Here is a 17,949-nt window from a genome sequence, read left to right on the forward strand (position 1 = left end):
GTCCCATCGGGTATGGTCTGGCTGTGTTGAACACTCCCCCCACATACACCCCTCCCCCAAGCCTGCATTCTGCAGTGCTGGCTCAGTGCTGAACACTGCTGGGACCAGCCAGAGCAGAGACAGGTCCCTCGGCGAGAGCCCAGGCCTTCTCTGGCCCCGTGCCCACCCCCTACTTTCAGTGCTGGCCACTGAACCCAGGACTCACCGCCTGCGTGGCCTGTGTATAACCATTGAGGGGAAACCCTAGCCTCAGTCCTGGAATGTGCCTCACTCCCATGAGACCCCGGGTTCAGTCTGCAACACCAGATGGACCCCCAGCACCTCTGTCCCCGGCCTCCGTCCCTAACAGCAGGAAACGGTAGCAGTGACATCAACAACAAAATGGGGGCCTGAGCGGTAGTAAGGGGGGGCGGGGCCTTTGTCTTGTATGCAGCGGACTCAGATTTAATCCCCAACATCCCATATGATTCCCTGAGCATTGCCAAGTATGGCCCAAAAAATCACTGTATCACTGTCACTGTCATTCTATTGCTCATCAATTTGCTCAAGCAGGCACCAGTAACGTCTCCGTTGTGAGACTTGTTACTGTTTTTGGCATATCGAATACGCCACGGGGAGCTTGCCAGGCTCTGCTGTGCGGATGGAATACTCAGTAGCTTGCCGGGCTTTCCAAGAGGGACGAAAGAATCAACTTGGGTCGGCCGTGTGCAAGGCAAATGTCCTCCCTGCTGTGCTATCACTCCAGCTAAAAAGATAAAATATAAAATTCCAGGCAGAGGGGCCAGAGCGATAGCACAGCGGGTAGGGCGTTCGCCTTGCACTCGGCCGACCTGGGTTCGATTCCCGGCATCCCATATGGTCCCCCAAGCACCGCCAGGAGTAATTCCTGAGTGCAAAGCCAGGAGTAACCCCTGAGCATCGCTGGGTGTGATGAAAAGAAAAAAAAAAAATTCCAGGCAGAAAGCGTAGGAGCTCAGAGCACCTGCCCTGCAAACATCTCATCCCGAGCTCAGATCCTGGTGCTGAGTTCTCGGCAGCTCTGCTATCTGTGAACCTTGTGAGTTCCTGAAACCTCACAACCAAGTTCGTGTGAGCACCACAAAACAGACTGTGATCCTCAGTGAGCGCCACAGCTAAAATCAGATGTGAGGGGCCCGAGTGACAGTACAGCAGGTAGGACACTTGCCTTACATACTGCTGGCCTGGGTTCCGTCCCCAGTGTCACATACCAAGCCACCAGGAATGATCCCTGAGCACTGCTGGGTGTGGCACCCCCCCAAGAGAAAAAAATAAGTGGGGCAGTTGTGACAGCAACATCTGTCACCCCATTGGTCGACAGGATCGATTGGGCAGAGCTGACTGGTTAGGCGGCTATCCCCTTCCACCCTCACCCCTCCATGTGCGTCCATCTCTCCCAAAGCTGCGTGCTCAATCTGTAAGAGGACCACCTTCCCCAAGTACCCCAAGTACCAAGTAGAGATAGACCTTTCTTGGGTCTGCGAATCCCTGCTCGGAGCTCCAGACAAGCGCTCCGGCCCCCTTGTAGGAGAATGTAAGGTATGAGGCTTCCAAGACGCCAGACACATCCAAATGAGGCGCTGCACGTGGCAGTCTGCCGCTCCTTAAAAAGAGAAGATGCCGGTCATGGTCAGAGAGTTTGCCTCTGGTGAGCACGCCTGTGGGAGCCCCAGTGCCTCCAGCAGACACCACAGCCATCGTTTGGGAGCCCCAACTAGAAGCATGGCCCCCTGCAAGCACCACATCCAGCAGAGCACAAACCTCCATGAGCACCGTGGCCTGATGTGCGACCCCAGCCAGGTGCATGCCCCGTACTCCACAAGGAAAGTGACGGGAAGAGAATTTTTAAAAGAATAAAAACTAGGGGCTGGAGCGAGAGTGCAGTGGGTAGGGCATTTGCCTTGCACACAGCCAAACCCGGTTTGATTCCCAGCATCCCATACGGTCCTCTGAGCAGCACCAGGGGTAATTCCTGAGTGCAGAACCAAGAGTGACCCCTGTGTGTTGCAGGGTGTGACCCAAAAGCAAAAAAAAAAAAAAAAAAGGTAGAAAAAAAGAATAAAACCTAAATAGAAAGCTGAACTGCGGCATAGCTCAGAGTGCCAGGCAGCTTCTTTTCAGGTTGTTGGTTTTTGTCGTTTTTCTTGGTGAGGGGAGTGCTGGGGAACACACTGGCAGTGCTCAGAGCTAACTCCTGGCTCACCCCTGATAGACTTAGGGGACCATATGGGGTGCCAGAGATCCAACCCAGGATGACGGCATGCAGGGCAAGTGTAGTACCTGCTTTACTGTTGCTCCAGCCCAGGGGAGACCCTGGTTTGCTCCCCACATATGGCTGCGAGTGAAGCCGCTGTGCCTGGAGCCAGGAGTGACCCCCCAAATCTAAACCAAACCAAGCGAAACCCAGGAAGACTCTGCGCCAGCTACACAGCCCCTCAGACCTCACACCTGTCTTTGAGCACCTCTCCCTTCCTCTCGGGGAAGCCAAACATGTTCTCCCCGTCCTCAGGGACTCTGACCGTGGAGCAGATTTACCAGGACCGGGACCAGTTTGCCAAGCTGGTGCGGGAGGTGGCAGCCCCTGATGTCGGCCGTATGGGCATTGAGATCCTCAGCTTCACCATCAAGGTGCGGTGTGGGATTGGGGGCCTGCAGCCCAAGATGGGGAGTGGGGGCCCTAGCAGGAGGGGAACTCGGTGTTTATGACCCTCCCTGCCCTCTCCAGGACGTGTATGATAAAGTGGACTATCTGAGCTCCTTGGGCAAGACCCAGACCGCCGTGGTACAAAGAGATGCTGACATCGGGGTGGCCGAGGCCGAGCGGGACGCAGGCATCCGGGTACTTGGGGTTTCCCCCTGCCCCAGGATCTGGTCACTCCAGGGTGAGGGGCCTCTGGTGGCTCAGGGGACCCTCAGCACCGGCCCTTCCCTGCTCCTAGGAAGCCGAGTGCAAGAAGGAAATGCTGGACGTGAAGTTCATGGCAGACACCAAGATCGCCGACTCCAAGCGGGCCTTCGAGCTGCAGAAGTCAGCCTTCAGCGAGGAGGTCAACATCAAGGTGAGGGGGCAGACAGGGGCTGGGAGACACCCGGCTTGGGGCTCAAGGGCCAGTGAGCAACCTCTGACTGGTTCACACCCAATCCTGCCTCAGACAGCCGAGGCGCAGCTGGCTTACGAGCTGCAGGGGGCCCGCGAGCAGCAGAAGATCCGGCAGGAAGAGATCGAGATCGAGGTGGTGCAGCGCAAGAAGCAGATCGCCGTGGAGGCGCAGGAGATCCTGCGCACGGACAAGGAGCTCATCGCCACAGTGCGCCGCCCTGCCGAGGCCGAGGCCCACCGCATCCAGCAGATTGCTGAGGGGGAGAAGTGAGTGCCCCCGCCCCCCCTTTACTGTCCCTGCAGTCCCTCCAGGTTCCTGACCACAACTTGGAGGTGACATCTCCCCCAGGCTAGTTCACTGTGGGGTGACTGGTCTTGCCCAAGGTGTGAGGAGGGAGGATGGGGCCAGGGGATAGGACAGCAGGTGGGGCATTCGCCGTGCACACGGCCTACCCAGGTTTACACTGAGCACCACCAGGAGTCATCCCTGAGCACAGAGTCAGGAGTAAGCCCTGAGCTCCGCCAGGTGTAGCCCCAAAACAAAAACAGAAGGTTCCTGAGCCCCCTGTGTGTTTGGCCTGGAGCACACCCTTCCTAGCCCTTTCCACCGTGCATCTGGGGGCGCCCCTGGCCAGAGCTGGAGGCCAGGACAAGCCCCTTGGGGCATCCCTGCCACTGACGCCTGCCAGAATAGAGGGCTTCCGGCTCGCTGGCCCCCAGGCAGGACTTGAGGGAGCTCTGATGCCTCACTGACCCTCCTCGGCCTGGACTCCCCCCAGGGTGAAGCAGGTCCTCTTGGCACAGGCAGAGGCTGAGAAGATCCGCAAAATCGGGGAGGCGGAGGCTGCTGTCATCGAGGCGATGGGCAAGGCCGAGGCTGAGCGGATGAAGCTCAAGGCTGAGGCCTACCAGAAATACGGAGAATCCGCCAAGATGGCCCTGGTGCTGGAGGCGCTGCCCCAGGTGAGCCCACCACACCTCAGCCCAGGCGGGACCCACGGACGCACCTGCCGTGATTTCTCTGCACCTCAGTCAGTAAAACAAAGGCAGGACACCCGCCTTGTCCGCAGCTCACCCTGGTTCCATCCTTGGTGTCCCATATAGCTCCTGCCAGGAGTGACTCCTGAGCATGGAGCCAGGACTGAGTACTCAGCCCTGCTCAGTGTGACCGAAAACAACCGAGGTCAGCTGTGAGCATTGAAAGGGAGGCTGAGCTCAGCCCACGGGGAAGCTGCGCAGTAGAGCACTTGCTTCTCGTGTGAGAAGCCCTGAGTGTGAATCCTGGCGCTCCAAGGAATGAAAAAGGGCCAGAGAGATAGTGTAGCTGGCTGGGCGTGTGCCAGGAGCCTGAGTCCATCCCTGGTACCTCGTGGTCCCCCAAGCCCTGCTAGGAGTAACCCCTTTTCCCCAGCACAGAGGCTAGAGTAAGTGTGGCCCAAAATCAACAAATATATAAGAAGTGCTCTTGCCTTGCACACGGCTGACCTGGGTTCGATCCCATATGGTCCCCCAAGCCTCGCCAAGAGTGATTCCTGAGTGTCGAACCGGGACTCAGCCCTGAGCATGGCTGGGTGTGGCCCAAAAACAAGTTGGGTGACTCCTTAGCAGGGGGCTTGGAGCCCACAGCAGGCACAGGCTCAGCGCTTGGCCCCCAGGGCCCCTGGCCAGGTTGTGTGCAGAAGGGGCCTCTTGGGGCATTGGAGGGAGAGATGCCGGAGTGGGGGCATGACCAGGATCTCAGCTGAGTGTCTTCCCCCTCTCAGATTGCTGCCAAAGTGGCCGCTCCGCTGACCAAAGTCGATGAGATCGTGGTCCTCAGCGGGGACAACAACAAGGTGACGTCGGAAGTGAACCGGCTGCTGGCCGAGCTGCCGGCCTCTGTGCACGCCCTCACCGGCGTTGACCTGTCCAAGGTGTGTGCTTGCACGTTCTTGGGGGGCTTTCCCGGGCAGCCCAGTGGCCTGGTGAGGGGCCCCAGAGCCCAGCCTCATGGCCTTTCCCGTCCTTGCAGATCCCCCTGATCCAGAAGGCCACCGGTGCTCAGGTGTGAGGCGCCCGCGCGAGGCCCCCTTCAGCAGCCGTGTCCGTGCCACGGGGACAGCGGGCGCGCTGCTGGCTCTGGTGCCTTATTTTGTAGGGACCAGAAGTGCATGCGGAGGCCATCTCTGGCTGTCTCCCCTGCTCCCCTCCACCCCACGCCCTCTGTCACGGCTCATCTCATTCGTCTCCTCCACCCTCCACTCCCGGGGCTTCTTTTCCCTCTCCCTGTGTTTCCCTCTGACGCTCCCCCTGTAATGACGCCGAGTGTGTTGCTCCTCATCACTGTCTGTCTCTGGGGGATGGCTCTGCCGCTCCTCACAATCCTGGTGCCTTGAAGTTCTTTGTAGTCCTGGCCAGCGCCCCGCTTGGGTGCAGGGGGTAGGGGAAGGCGGGCACCCGCGCCCCTCCTGGCCTGGTCTTCCTGGAAGCCTGGCTTCCCCACTCTCAGCCCTGCAGGCCCATGGGTGTCCCCCTTCTCCTCGGCCCTCCCACCCAGGCCTGCTCATGCCCTCACTCTCCCCGTCCCCGTGGCATGGAGGCGAGGCTTCCTGACTTCAGCACTGCCTTACGATGGCCCTGTGTGTGCTCAGGGAAGTCCCCTTCATAGACGTGTCCCTGTCGGGGGAGGGCCCGCTCCTAATTCTGCACAGCCTTTCTGGAATGGGGGAGGGTACCCCTATGGGGCACTCGGAAGTATGTAGACCCTCCTCCAGCTGGGGTGGCACCATCCTGAGTGTCCGGCCCTTCCCGTGGGCAAGGCTGTCCCGACAGTGCTGTCGACTAGCCGGCGGCAGGGCTCCAGCCATCAGGCCATAGGCCAGTCCCCTGTCTCCTTGTTGGAGTGGAGGCAGAAGAGCCCAGGGCCTGAGCCTCGAGGTGGGGTGCTGTGGGCCCAGCCCCCACCCTTGGCCTCGCCCCAGCCTATGTGGCTGCTCTGCATGTGGATGCTGCATGTCTGGTCTGGGGTTTGGATGCTGCACTGCCCCACTGCCTGACCCTTCTGGCAAAATAAATATGTTATGCCCTCACCCTGTAGTGTGTCTTCTGTTGAGGGGAGAAGCTGACAACCCAGCACCAACCAGGTGCCCCAGCCATGGACCCACCCCAGCATTCTTAAGGCAACACTTTGCCTGTTCCTACTCCTGCCAGCCACTAGAGGGCACCAGCGCACTTGTCTTGCCCCAAGTCGCATTGGTGGGGTAGGGTGATGATGGGCCAAGATTGCTGAAGCCAGATCAGTGCCAGCAGAAAACCAAAACCCTGGGCCTTTCCTGCACCACCGATAGCCCCGAGCGGAGCGGTCAGTAATGGAGACCACGTCCCAAAAGTGGAAGCGTGCATGCAGGAGCCCTTAGTACGAGCCCCGTCCCTCATCATCCCTTCAGCAATACCTGAGCAGTGACCCCCGGCATCATCAGTGTGAACCTACCGCCTGCCAGAAAAAACACACTTCACATTTGGGGGAGAGGGGATCATACCTGATGGTGTTCAGGGCTTACTCCTGGCTCTGCTCTCAGGGGGTCATTCCTGGTGTGCTCAGGGACCATGAAATGAGAACAGGTTGGGGGCCGGAGCGATAGCACAGTGGGTAGGGTGTTTGCCTTGCACGCGGCCAACCCGGGTTCGATCCCCGGCATCCCATATGGTCCCCCAAGCACCGCCAGGGGCCAGGGGCAATTCCTGAGTGCAGCCAGGAGTAACCCCTGAGCATCGTTGGGTGTGACCCAAAAAAAAAAAAGAGAACAGGTTCACTATGTGCAAGGCAAACACCCTATCGCTCCAGCCTCAGCACACGCTTTTCATGTAGGTAGTCTGGGTTCCATCAATGGCAACAAGTGATTCCTCCGAGTACTGTCAGGTGCCAACAGGTATGGACTCAAAATCAAGACAAATAAAAGAGGGACTGGGAGAGGGTCCAGCCTGTAAGGTGCTAGTCCTGCATGGAGCCGATCTGGGTTCCATCCCCGGAACTGCAAGTGGGTCTCCACTGCCAGGAGTGATCCCTGAGTGTAGAGCCAGGAGTAAAAAAATATCAGCGGCTTATTTTGTTTCGAAACCATACCTGGTACACGAGAGCTGCTATCCAGCTGTGTTTGGGGAGCAGGAGGGGCGGTGCTTCCAGTAGGGCTCAGGGGACCTAACTCTGCTTTATTACCTATATGATCATTTCCTTGATGTGTTTATTTTCTTTTTGTTTTGGGGCCACATCTGCCAGTGCTCAGGGTTTACTTCTGCTCTGTGCTGAAGGATCACTCCTAATGGGGCTTAGGGTACCATATACAGTGCCAGAGGACCAAACCCTGGCCAGCTGCCTGCTAGGCTAGTGCGTTACCCACTGTCCTATCACTCTGGCCCCGCACCTACGTGATCTTATGCAGATAACTTAAATTTTATATTTTTGCTCACACCCAGAAGTTCTAGGGGCTACTTCCGGCCTTGTGTTTAGGGAATCACTCCAGCTCTCCGGAGAGGATGCCGAGCCGGGAATGGGCCTAGGCCTCCTACATGAAAGGTTCTGTTCTAGCCTCTTGAGCTGTTTCCTTAGCCCAAATAACTTCATCAGTGTGACTCATTTTGCAGATTTGCCATGTGCCAAGCATGCTGGGGAGACCGTTGTGAACAAAACAAATCAAATTCTTAGTTATTAGAAGCGGGAGAAATTAAAACTAGAGGGCCAGAGAGGTAGTATGAGGTTGAAAGCACACACCTTGCACGTGGCCCTGTTCAGTTCTGGGCACCACATGGTCCCTCGAGCATTGCTGGGAGCAGCCATGGGTGGCCCAGGTAATCCCCAGCACTGAAATCTGGGGCTCTTGCATTGAACTGCTGACCCAGTTGACCAAGAATTACAGGGCAGAGCCCCTAGCCCCTGAGCACTATACTTGGGAGTCCCCCCCCACATATAAAGGGCAGACCCAGAGGCTAGCACAAAGGGTTGGAGTGATAGGAAGGTGCTGAGTTCTGTTTCTGGCTGCACATGGGCCCACAGGTTCGACAGTGTGGTCCTGAGGGCCGTATCCCAAGGCCTGAGGATTGTACTTTGTCTCGTGGCTGTTCACCAGGGGTGAACTCTGTGTCCCTAGTGCATGGGAGGCCTCCCCCCAAATGCTGGGAGGGAGGAAATACATTATATGTATGCAGAGTTCTGGGAATATGATTCAAGTATTTAGTTTTTCAGTTTTGGGGACACTCCTGGCTAAATGCTGAGGATCAAACCCAGGCTCTGGTGTGCAAATTAAGTGCTCCAGCCTTTGAGCCATCTCCCCAACCCCAAGGGATATGATTCCAATGGTGGGGCACTTTCCTATCATGTGTGAGGCCCTGGGTTCAATCCCTGGCACTTTATGAACCCTGAGCACTGCTCTTTGGCCCATAAATTGAAAAATAGATCCAGGGTGATGGCTCAAAGGGAGGACATGATTTGCATGGGGAAACCCAAGGTTCAATACCCAGCCCTATATGGTTCCCCAGGCACCAAAAAATAAAAAACCCAAAATATATGACATTATCGGGCCCAAGTGATAGAACCGGAGGAAGACACTTGCCTTGCACACAACTTATTCTCATTTGTGTTTTTGTTTGGTTTTGTTTGGGGGACCACACCCACATATGTTCAGGCCTTACTCCTGACTTTGCACTCACCTGTCACTGCTTACAGCACTTGGGGACTGTATGTGAGGCCAGGTATCAAAACAGGTCGGGTGCAGACAGGGTAAGTACCTTACCTTGAGCATATGGACCACATATGGTCCCTTGAGCATTGCACTGAAGCACTGTCGTCCCATTGTTTATCGATTTGCTTGAGTGGACACCAGTAATGTCCCCATTGTGAGACTTGTTACTGTTTTTAGCATATCAAATACGCCGCGGGTAGTTTGCCAGGCTCTGCCATGAGAGTCCCGGAGAGTCCCACCCACACAGCAGAGCCTGGCAAGCTACCCATGGCGTATTTGATACGCCAAAAACAGTAACAAGTCCCTTGAGCATTACCAGAAATAACCCCAGAGCATAGAGCTAGGAGTATGTGTGTGGGGAAATATATATGTATGTATATATATGGCTTTTTGGGTCACACCCAATGATGCTCGAGAGTTAATTACTCCTAGTTCTGCACTCAAGAATTACTCCTGATGGTGCTCAAGGGACCATATGGTCCAAAATAACCACTATTGCTCGCTCCAACCGCTATTGCTTGCTCCAACCCCTGTATGTATATATATATATATATATATATATATATATATATATATATGCATATATATATATTTTTTGGCTTTTTGGGTCACACCTAGCAATGCACAGGGGTCTCTCCTGGCTCTGCACTCAGGAATTACCCCTGGCGGTGCTCAGAGAACCATATAGGATGCTGGGAATCGAACCCAGGTTGGCCACGTGCAAGGCAAACACCCTACCCACTGTACTATCACTCCAGCCCCTGTGTATATATATTTTTAATATGCCATAGCCATATGTGTGACATATTAACTAATGGTGTATATGAAAGGAAAACTGGAAAAACTGAAAACTTTGTGTCTGGCTTATTTTATTTAGCATAGTGTACTTGGGGCCAGAAAGTACAGTAGGTAGGGCACTTGCCTTGCACATGGCCAACCCAAGTTCGATCCTCAGCATCCCATTTGGTTCCCCCGTCCACCAGGAGGGATTCCAGAGTGCAGAGCCAAGTATAACCTCTGAGCAATTCCAGGTGTGGCCCCCAAACAAGAAAAAAATTGCATAGTGTCCTCAAAATTCAATCAAGTTAGGGGCCAAAGCAATAGTACAGTGGGTAGTGTATTTGCCTTGGATGCAGCCAACCAGAGTTCAATCCCAGGCATCCCATATGGTCCCCCAAGCACCTCAAGAAATAATTCCTGCATGCAGAGCCAGGAGTAACCCTTGAGCATCGCCAGATGTGGCCCAAAAAGCAAAAAAGTAAAATAAAAACAAAGATTCACCCAGGTTGAAATGTGTCATAATCTCCTTTGGGGGAGTGGTTTTTATTTTTTTTCTGGTTGCTTTTTTTTTTTTTTTTTTTTTTTTGTGGAGTGGACCACACTCAATGGCACTCAGTGATTATTCCTGACTCAGTAGTGAAGGATCATTCCTGGTGGTGCTTGGGGACTGTATGCCATGCCAGCAATTAAACCAGGCCGCTAGCCACATGCAAAGCAAGCTCCTTAAATCTATACTCTCTCCAGTCTGAGAAGCTCTTCATTAAAAAAAAATAATTGTGGGACTGGAGAAATGGTACAGCAGTACAGCAAGTAAGGTGCTTGCCTTGCACACAGGTGATCCAGGTTTGATCCCCGGCATCCCATATGGTCCCTTGAGCACCACCACGAGTAATTCCTGAGTGCAAAGTCAGGAGTAACCCCTCTGCATTGTCAGGTGTGGCCTCAAAACATGGGTTTTTTATTTGCTTGGGTTTTTGTTTGGGGACCTCACACAGCTGTGCTCAGGGCTTAGCCCTGTCTCTGCTCAGAGATTACTCTTGGTGGGGCTTGGGGACCATATATGGTTCTGAGGATTTAACCTGGGTTGACCAAGTGCAAGGCAAGTGTCTTGCCCGCTGTTCTAATCTCTCTGACCCCTAAGTTATTTTACTTAGTGTACAAGAGCTACTCCTGGCTCAATTCTTGAGGGTGACTGACCATTTGGAGCACTGAAGGGCTTGTGCGGTGCTGGGGATGGAGCCCCAGAATCCTTCTGCATAGCACGTGCTCAACCCACTGAGCCGCCTCATCGGCCCTGTCCGTATCTCTTTTGACAGACATGAGTTGTTTTCATGTTTTAGCTATCATGAGTAATGTGACTATGAACACTGTTACATGAATATTTCTTCAGGACAAGGCTTTTAGTTCTTTTGGCTCTATTCCCAGAAGTGAATAAGTGGGTCATATGGCAGTTCTATTTTTTAAAGCTTTCAGGATGCTGTTTTTCTCAATGGCTATACTGTTTCACAGTCCCATAAATAGTGTACATGATTCCAATTTCCCCATATTCTTACCAGTATGCCTTTCCTTTCTCTTCTTGTAGTTACAGCCTAATTAATGAGATTTATGTAACATTTTGAAATGATAGTAATTTTTTTGTTTCTTGGGGGCCATCCTCAAAACAGTGCTCAGGGCTTCCTCCTGGCTTGCACTCAGGGAGCACTCCTAGTGGTGCTCAGGGAACCATCTAAGGTGCTGAGGATCATATTCAGGTGGGCCACATGCAAGGAAAGCACGCTCTCTGCTATACTACCGAGCCCCTAAATGACAGTATTTTAGAAATGAAAACCAAATTAGCTAGAGGTGAGTATAATTTCAAATATTGACCCTTGTATCAGAATTGTTGAGTAACTTCACAGGGTATACGGGTATATGAATATAGGGGATAACAACATACAGGACTGAATACACACAGAAATAAGCACAGATTAAACAGGAAATCTGAATAAAATGAGTGGATCACATCAGTGTCAAAATCCTGTGACATTTGACTGTGGCTAGGAGATACTATCATTGTGGAAACCACCACCATCAGGGAGACTGAACAATGAGAGAAGGGATTTCTCCATGTTATTTCTTACAGCAGTCTGAATCTGCAAAGCTCTGAATTAAAATTTCAATTAATACTTACAGTGCCCATTAAGGGAATGAGAAGAGAGAGAAGGCAAGCCTTGGATTAATGGGCAAAGATATTTGCAATGTCCATATCTGGAGAAGAAAACCTGGCAGCAGAATATATTTTACAAGCCAGGAAGAGAACAGATAACACGGCAGGAAAGCAGACGACAGACTAAGGTGCTACTCGGCATGGCTAAGAGATAAACAAGCGTGGGTGAGCTGATAATCTTCCAGCCCCATGTTTCTCTTCCAGGGAGATGCTGACAGTCCTTCCAATGAGGGAAGAATCAATAGGGCCTTCCCTGAAATGAGACTGCACTTGGTCATTATTTGGGGTCAGTAGAGAATGACAGAGCGGGGCTGAGGAATAGCACAGCGGGGGGGGGGCACTTGCCTTGCACGCAGCCAGCTTGGTTTCAATCCCCGACATCCCATATGGTCCCCTTGAGCCCTTCCAGGAGGATTTCTTTTCTTTCTTTCTCTTTTTTTTTTTTTTGGCTTTTTGGGTCACACCTGGCGATGGTCAGGGCTGAATCCTGGCTCTGCACTCAGGAATCATTCCTGGCGGTGCTTGGGGGACCATATGGGATGCTGGGAATCGAACCCGGGTCGGCCGCATGCAAGGCAAATGCCCTACCCACTGTGCTATCGCTCCAGCCCCTCCAGGAGGATTTCTGAATGCAGAGCCAGGAGTATGCTCTGAGAACTTCTGGGTGTGACCCCTAAACAAACAACAACAAAAAATATGGCAGAGGGGCTGGAGCGATAGCACAGCGGGTAGGGCGTTTCCCTTGCATGTGGCCGACCCGGGTTTGATTCCCAGCATCCCATATGGTCCCCTGAGCACCGCCAGGGGTGATTCCTGAGTGCAGAGCCAGGAGTGACCCCTGTGCATCGCCGGGTGTGACCCAAAAAGCAAAATATATATATGGCAGAAGATCTGTTTAGGTTTTGCTTTATTTGAGGGGAACTCTATACGCAGTCACTGTGTCGGCCATCTAACTGGTCCCAGGCCAGTGCTGGGAGGACAGTCACCTCGAGGGGCCTGGACATCATGGACAGTGTGAGATGCCCCACCCAGCCCCACCTGTAATCATCTGCAAGAGAGTCTGTCAGTTTTGCCCAACCAGCCTACAGGTATAATGAGCCTGAGACAGAATAAAAAGACTATAGGGGCTGGAGCAATATTACAGGGGGTAGGGCGTTTGCCTTGCACACAGTCAACCTGGGTTGGATTCCCACCATCCCATATGGTCCCCAAGCACTGCCAGGAGTAATTCCTGAGTACAAAGCCAGGAATAACCCCTGTGCATCGCCGGGTGTGACCCAAAAAGCCAAAAACAAAGCAAAAAATACATAATAAAAAGACTTAATGCTTTGGGTTTTTTTTTCTTTTTGGGTCACACCTGGTGAAGCACAGGGGTTAATCCTGGCTATGCACTCAGGAATTACCCCTGGTGGTGCTCAAGGAACCACATGGGATGCTGGGAATCGAACCCAAGTCAACCGCGTGTAACGCAAACGCCCTACCCGCTGTGCTATTACTCCAGCCCCGAGACTTTTAATGTTTTAAGCTTAGAAGTTTGGGACTGACTTAATACATAGTTATGGGCCATTGAAAGAGCGTGCCTAGCTGAGTCATCAGGGGAAAGGCAAAGAAAAATCCACAATGAAGGGCCAGACAGACAGCATGGGTCTAAGATACTTGTTTTGCGTGGGACCAGCCCTGATTCTATCTCTAGCACCACATATGCTCACCTGAGCACTGTCAAGGATCACTCCCATGCACAGAACCCAAAAAAGCCTCTGAGCACTTGCTGTATTTTAGAAATGAAAAACAAATTAGCCCATAAAATAATATAAAAAGTTGGGGGCAGAGGGGCTGGAGTGATAGCGCAGCAGGTAGGGCGTTTGCCTTGCACATGGCCGACCCGAGTTTGATTCCCAGCATCGAACAGAGTGCAGAGCCAGGAGGAACCCCTGTGCAATGCTAGGTGTGACTCAAAAAGCAAAAAAAAATTTTTAAAAGTTGGGGACAGAGCAATACTATAATAGTGAGTAGGACATTGGCCAGGCACATGGCTGACCCAGCACCTCATATGGTCCCCCAAGCCCACCAGCAATGATCCCTAAGCACAGAGCCAGGAGTAAGCCCTGAACACAGCTGGATGTGGGCCAATCAAAACAAAATTTGTATCAATCACTATAATCATTTTGTAAGCCTGCTTGGCAGAATCTCCTACTGATAAATAGAAGCATGCCCTTTGACTCGACCATTCCACTGCCAACAGAAATAAACACAAGGCTGAAGATACACAGTATGACAACAGGTAGTGTACTCGCTTTGCACACAGAAGATCTGGGTTCCATCCTTGGCACCTGCTTGGTCCCCTGAGCACCTCCAAGAGTGATCCCTGAGGGCAGTGCCAGGAATAAGCCCTGAGCAGCACTGGATATGGCCTGAAGCCAACAAATGAAGGTTCCTGAGAATATTGCTTCCCTTTCTGTGAGGATTTGGGGCTGCAGGCATGGTTTGGGATGAGATCACATCTACTAGTGCTCAAGGGTTAATCCTGACTATGCTGAGTGATGGTGGGACTTTAGGGACCACTATGTGGTGCCAGGGATCAAATATCAGCATGGGCTGCATTTAAAACAAGTATATCTTCCTATTCTTTCTCTTCACCCACTCCTTTTCTAAAATTTTTAAAAATTTTATTTTAGGTACTCTTCCAAACTTGGGGCTGAAATGATAGCACAGAGAGGAGGATGTTTGCCTTGCACATGGCCAACCTGGGTTCTGCCCCCCTTCTTTCTTCCCCAGCATCCTATATGGTCCCCTAAGCACAACCAGGAATAATTCCTGAGTGAAGAACCAGGAGTAACCCCTGAGTGCCACTGAGAATGTTCCAAAAACAAAACAAAACAAAAAATACTATACCAAACTTAGTTCTTGAGGACAACTCCAGGCAGTGTTTGGGGACCAAGGATTCAACCTAAGGTACCCACATGTGTTCCAAGTCTTTGAGCCATCTCCTTCACTAATCAATGTACAAAGTACTTCCATTAAAAAATTAATTTGTGTTGGGGCTGGAGCAATAGCTCAGTAGGTAGGGCGTTTGCCTTGCACGCGGCCAACCCGGGTTTGATTCCCAGCATCCCATATGGTCCCCTGAGCACCGCCAGGGGTGATTCCTGAGTGCAGAGCCAGGAGTGACCCCTGTGCATCGCCAGGTGTGACCCAAAAAGCAAAAAAAAAAATTAATTTGTGGGGCTGGAGCAATAGTACAGTGGGTAGGGCGTTTGCCTTGCACGCAGTCCACCCGGGTTCGATTCCCAGCATCCCATATGGTCCCCTGAGCACCGCCAGAGGATTCCTGAGTGCAGAGCCAGAAGTAACCCCTGTGCATTGCCAGGTGTGACCCAAAAAGAAAAAAAATTAATTTGTGTGCCAGAGCAACAGTACAGCGAGTAGGATGTTTGCCCTGAATGCAGTCAACATGGGTTTGATCTCCAGGCATCCCATATGGTCCCCTGAGCAAAACAGAGCCAGGAGTAAACCTATGCACCACCAGGTCTGACCCCAAAACAAGATTAAAGCATGAAAAGTTAAAATGGGGATCGACTGAAGGGGGACACTGGTGAAAGGTGTGGTATTGGTTTGTTGTATTATGACACCCTATAATTAACAGCATTATAAATCATGGTGCCTAAAATTTTTTTAAAAAATTAAGTGCCAGGGGCTGGAGATATAGCACAATGGGTAGGGCGTTTGCCTTGCACGCGGCCGACCCGGGTTCGATTCCCAGAATCCCATATGGTCCCCTGAGTACCACCAGGGGAAATTTCTGAGTGCAGAGCCAGGAGTAACCCCTGTGCATTGCCAGGTGTGACCCAAAAAGCAAAAAATAAATAAAAATTAAGCGCCAGAGAGCTCATGCTTGTCTTGCATGCAACAACCCAGGTTTAATCCTCAGCACTGCATATACTGCCCTGAGCTCCACCAGGAGTTATTGTTTATTGTTTAGCACATAGTTAGGATTAGCCCCTAAACATAGCCAGTGTGGCCCCCCAATTTTTTAAGCTAATTAAAATGTTGATTCCCAGACCAGAGAGATAGTGTTGGGGATAAGGCACTCTCTTGTCTTGCAACCTGCTAACCCAGTTTTGAATTCCCAGCTCCACATATAGTCCCTCAAGTACCACTGGGGTAAATTAACCAAAACCAAATGAAAATTCTTCAGTTCCCCTGTAAAAGGCCCTGGCACTAAAACAAGTCACCTCCAAGATTTGGGGCCTATCTGGAAGAATGAAGTTGCTATTTGTTGAAATAGGGAAAAAAGTTCAATGAATAGATTGTTTTTGTTTTGTTTATGTTTTGGGGCAATATCCTGTTATGCTCAGGGTTCACTCCCACTTTTGTGCTCAGGAATCACTCCTGGAGGAACTTGGACAACCATCTGGTTGTAAAAAACATCAGGTAAGCTGCTTTTCTTGAATGCTATTGATCCAGGTTTCGTCCCCAGCACCACATACGTCCCCCCAACACCAGCCTCGCCAGGAGAGATCCCAGAGTGCTGCCAGGTGCAGCCCCAAAACAAAACCAAACAGGATCTGGAGAAGATGGCACAGAGGGTTTGCCTTGCATGCAGTGCACAGGGGGTTCAACCCCTGGTACTACATACAGTTCCCTGAGCCTCACCAGGAGAGACCCCTGAGCACAGAACCAGGAGTAAGCCCTGAGCACTGCCATGTGTGGCCCAAACAAGCAAAACAAAACAATTGAGGGGAATATAAAATTCTGCTGCCCAGCCACCCCTCCTAACCAGTCTGCCCCAGACCCTGATGAGAGGATTCCTGGAGGGCACGGCAGTGCTGTTTTTTTGTGAACCAGAAAATGGAGACCCTGGGTTAAGCTCCTTCTCTGCCTGTCCCCACCCCTGGACCTGCTCAGGCAAGAAGTCCTGGAACTGAGCTGGAGAGAACTCCATGGACTGACCTCTTTGCAGACAGGAGGCCCCTGTTTGATCCCTAACACTGCATGGTCTTCTGAGCACCACCAGGAGTGACCCCTGAGCACTGAGCTGGGAGTAGCCCCTGAGCACCACCAAGTGTGACCCAAAAACAAGAAAAGGAAAAAGAATTTTAAAAAATGGGGCCCAAGTGGTAGTACAACAGGTAAGGTGCTTGCCTTGCTTGCGGCCCACCGGGTTTGATGCCCGGGATCCCATCTGGACTCCTGAGCCCGCCAGGAGTGATCCCTGAGCACAGAGCCAGGTGTGAAACCCTGAACATCGCTGGGTGTCCTCCCCCCCCACACCCCGCCATCAATATTTTTTTAAAGAAAGGGAGCCCTGAAGCTTTGTGGGGAGGGGTGGGGAGAGCAGAGCTGAGAGCCTTGTTTGAACTGATAGTGCCTATGGCTTATCTCGCCCCAGCAGCTGCAAGGCACAGGTTGTTCTGCAGGGAGGGAGGAGGTCAGGGCCTAGCTGATGGCGGGAAGGATTGGAGAAGGGAGGGACACTTTTATCACTCCACAGCTACCACAGGACACTGCCTGGGTACTGAAGAGGTCAAGGTTCGAACTGAGACCTGGGGGTCCTACTTACTCAGAGAAGAAGAATTGGGAGCTGATCAATGTTACTGGTTGCAAAGATCCTCTTCCCAGTTTTGATGTGTGCTGTAAGCCTGGCCAGGAGCAAACAGTGAAGGGACCCCAGAAAGGATGAAGAAAAGCCCATCACAAAGTCAGAAAGCCCAGGGACAAGAGCTGTAGTGCAGCAGGTAGGGCATTTGCACTGCACATGGTTCAATCTTTCCAGCACCCCATGTGGTCCCCTGATCTCTCCAGGAGCAATCCTTGAGTATAGAGCCAGGAGGAAGTGCTGAGAACTGCCAGGTATGCCCCCTCCAAAACCAAACAAAATAAAGTAAGAAAGTCCCAAGGGAAGGAGCCGGGTGTGGAGTTAGTGCCTGAGTGAGTGCCTCTGCTCCAGGTTAGAAACATTTCACCCTGACTAGCTCATTTCAGTATATTCTTCTTTAACTTTTTTCCTTTGGGGGTCACATCCAGAGCTGTTTAGGGGCATGCCTGATTCTGCTCAGGGGTCACTCTTGGCAGTGCTCAGAGGACTACCTGTGTTTAGGGATCAAAAAGGGTTTGAGGGGGCTGGAGCGATA

General features: G+C 52.2%; 1 protein-coding gene across 3 annotated transcripts in view; it reads left to right on the forward strand.

Annotated features, from left to right (window-relative positions):
• The window catches only part of FLOT2 (flotillin 2), a 21,598-nt gene extending 15,412 nt beyond the window's left edge, over positions 1-6,186 (forward strand). For all 3 annotated transcript variants that reach the window (XM_055130963.1, XM_004605016.2, XM_055130964.1), the window contains 7 exons: positions 2,528-2,646; positions 2,744-2,857; positions 2,958-3,077; positions 3,171-3,385; positions 3,898-4,081; positions 4,882-5,031; positions 5,130-6,186. In XM_055130963.1, the coding sequence (XP_054986938.1) occupies positions 2,528-2,646; positions 2,744-2,857; positions 2,958-3,077; positions 3,171-3,385; positions 3,898-4,081; positions 4,882-5,031; positions 5,130-5,168 (941 nt within the window). In that variant the 3' untranslated portion in view covers positions 5,169-6,186. The remainder of the gene's footprint in view (positions 1-2,527; positions 2,647-2,743; positions 2,858-2,957; positions 3,078-3,170; positions 3,386-3,897; positions 4,082-4,881; positions 5,032-5,129) is intronic.
• Positions 6,187-17,949: the final 11,763 nt, after the last annotated feature.

The sequence above is a fragment of the Sorex araneus genome, chromosome 3 (assembly GCF_027595985.1).
Source record: "Sorex araneus isolate mSorAra2 chromosome 3, mSorAra2.pri, whole genome shotgun sequence".
In the NCBI taxonomy this organism is placed as follows: Eukaryota; Metazoa; Chordata; class Mammalia; order Eulipotyphla; family Soricidae; genus Sorex; species Sorex araneus.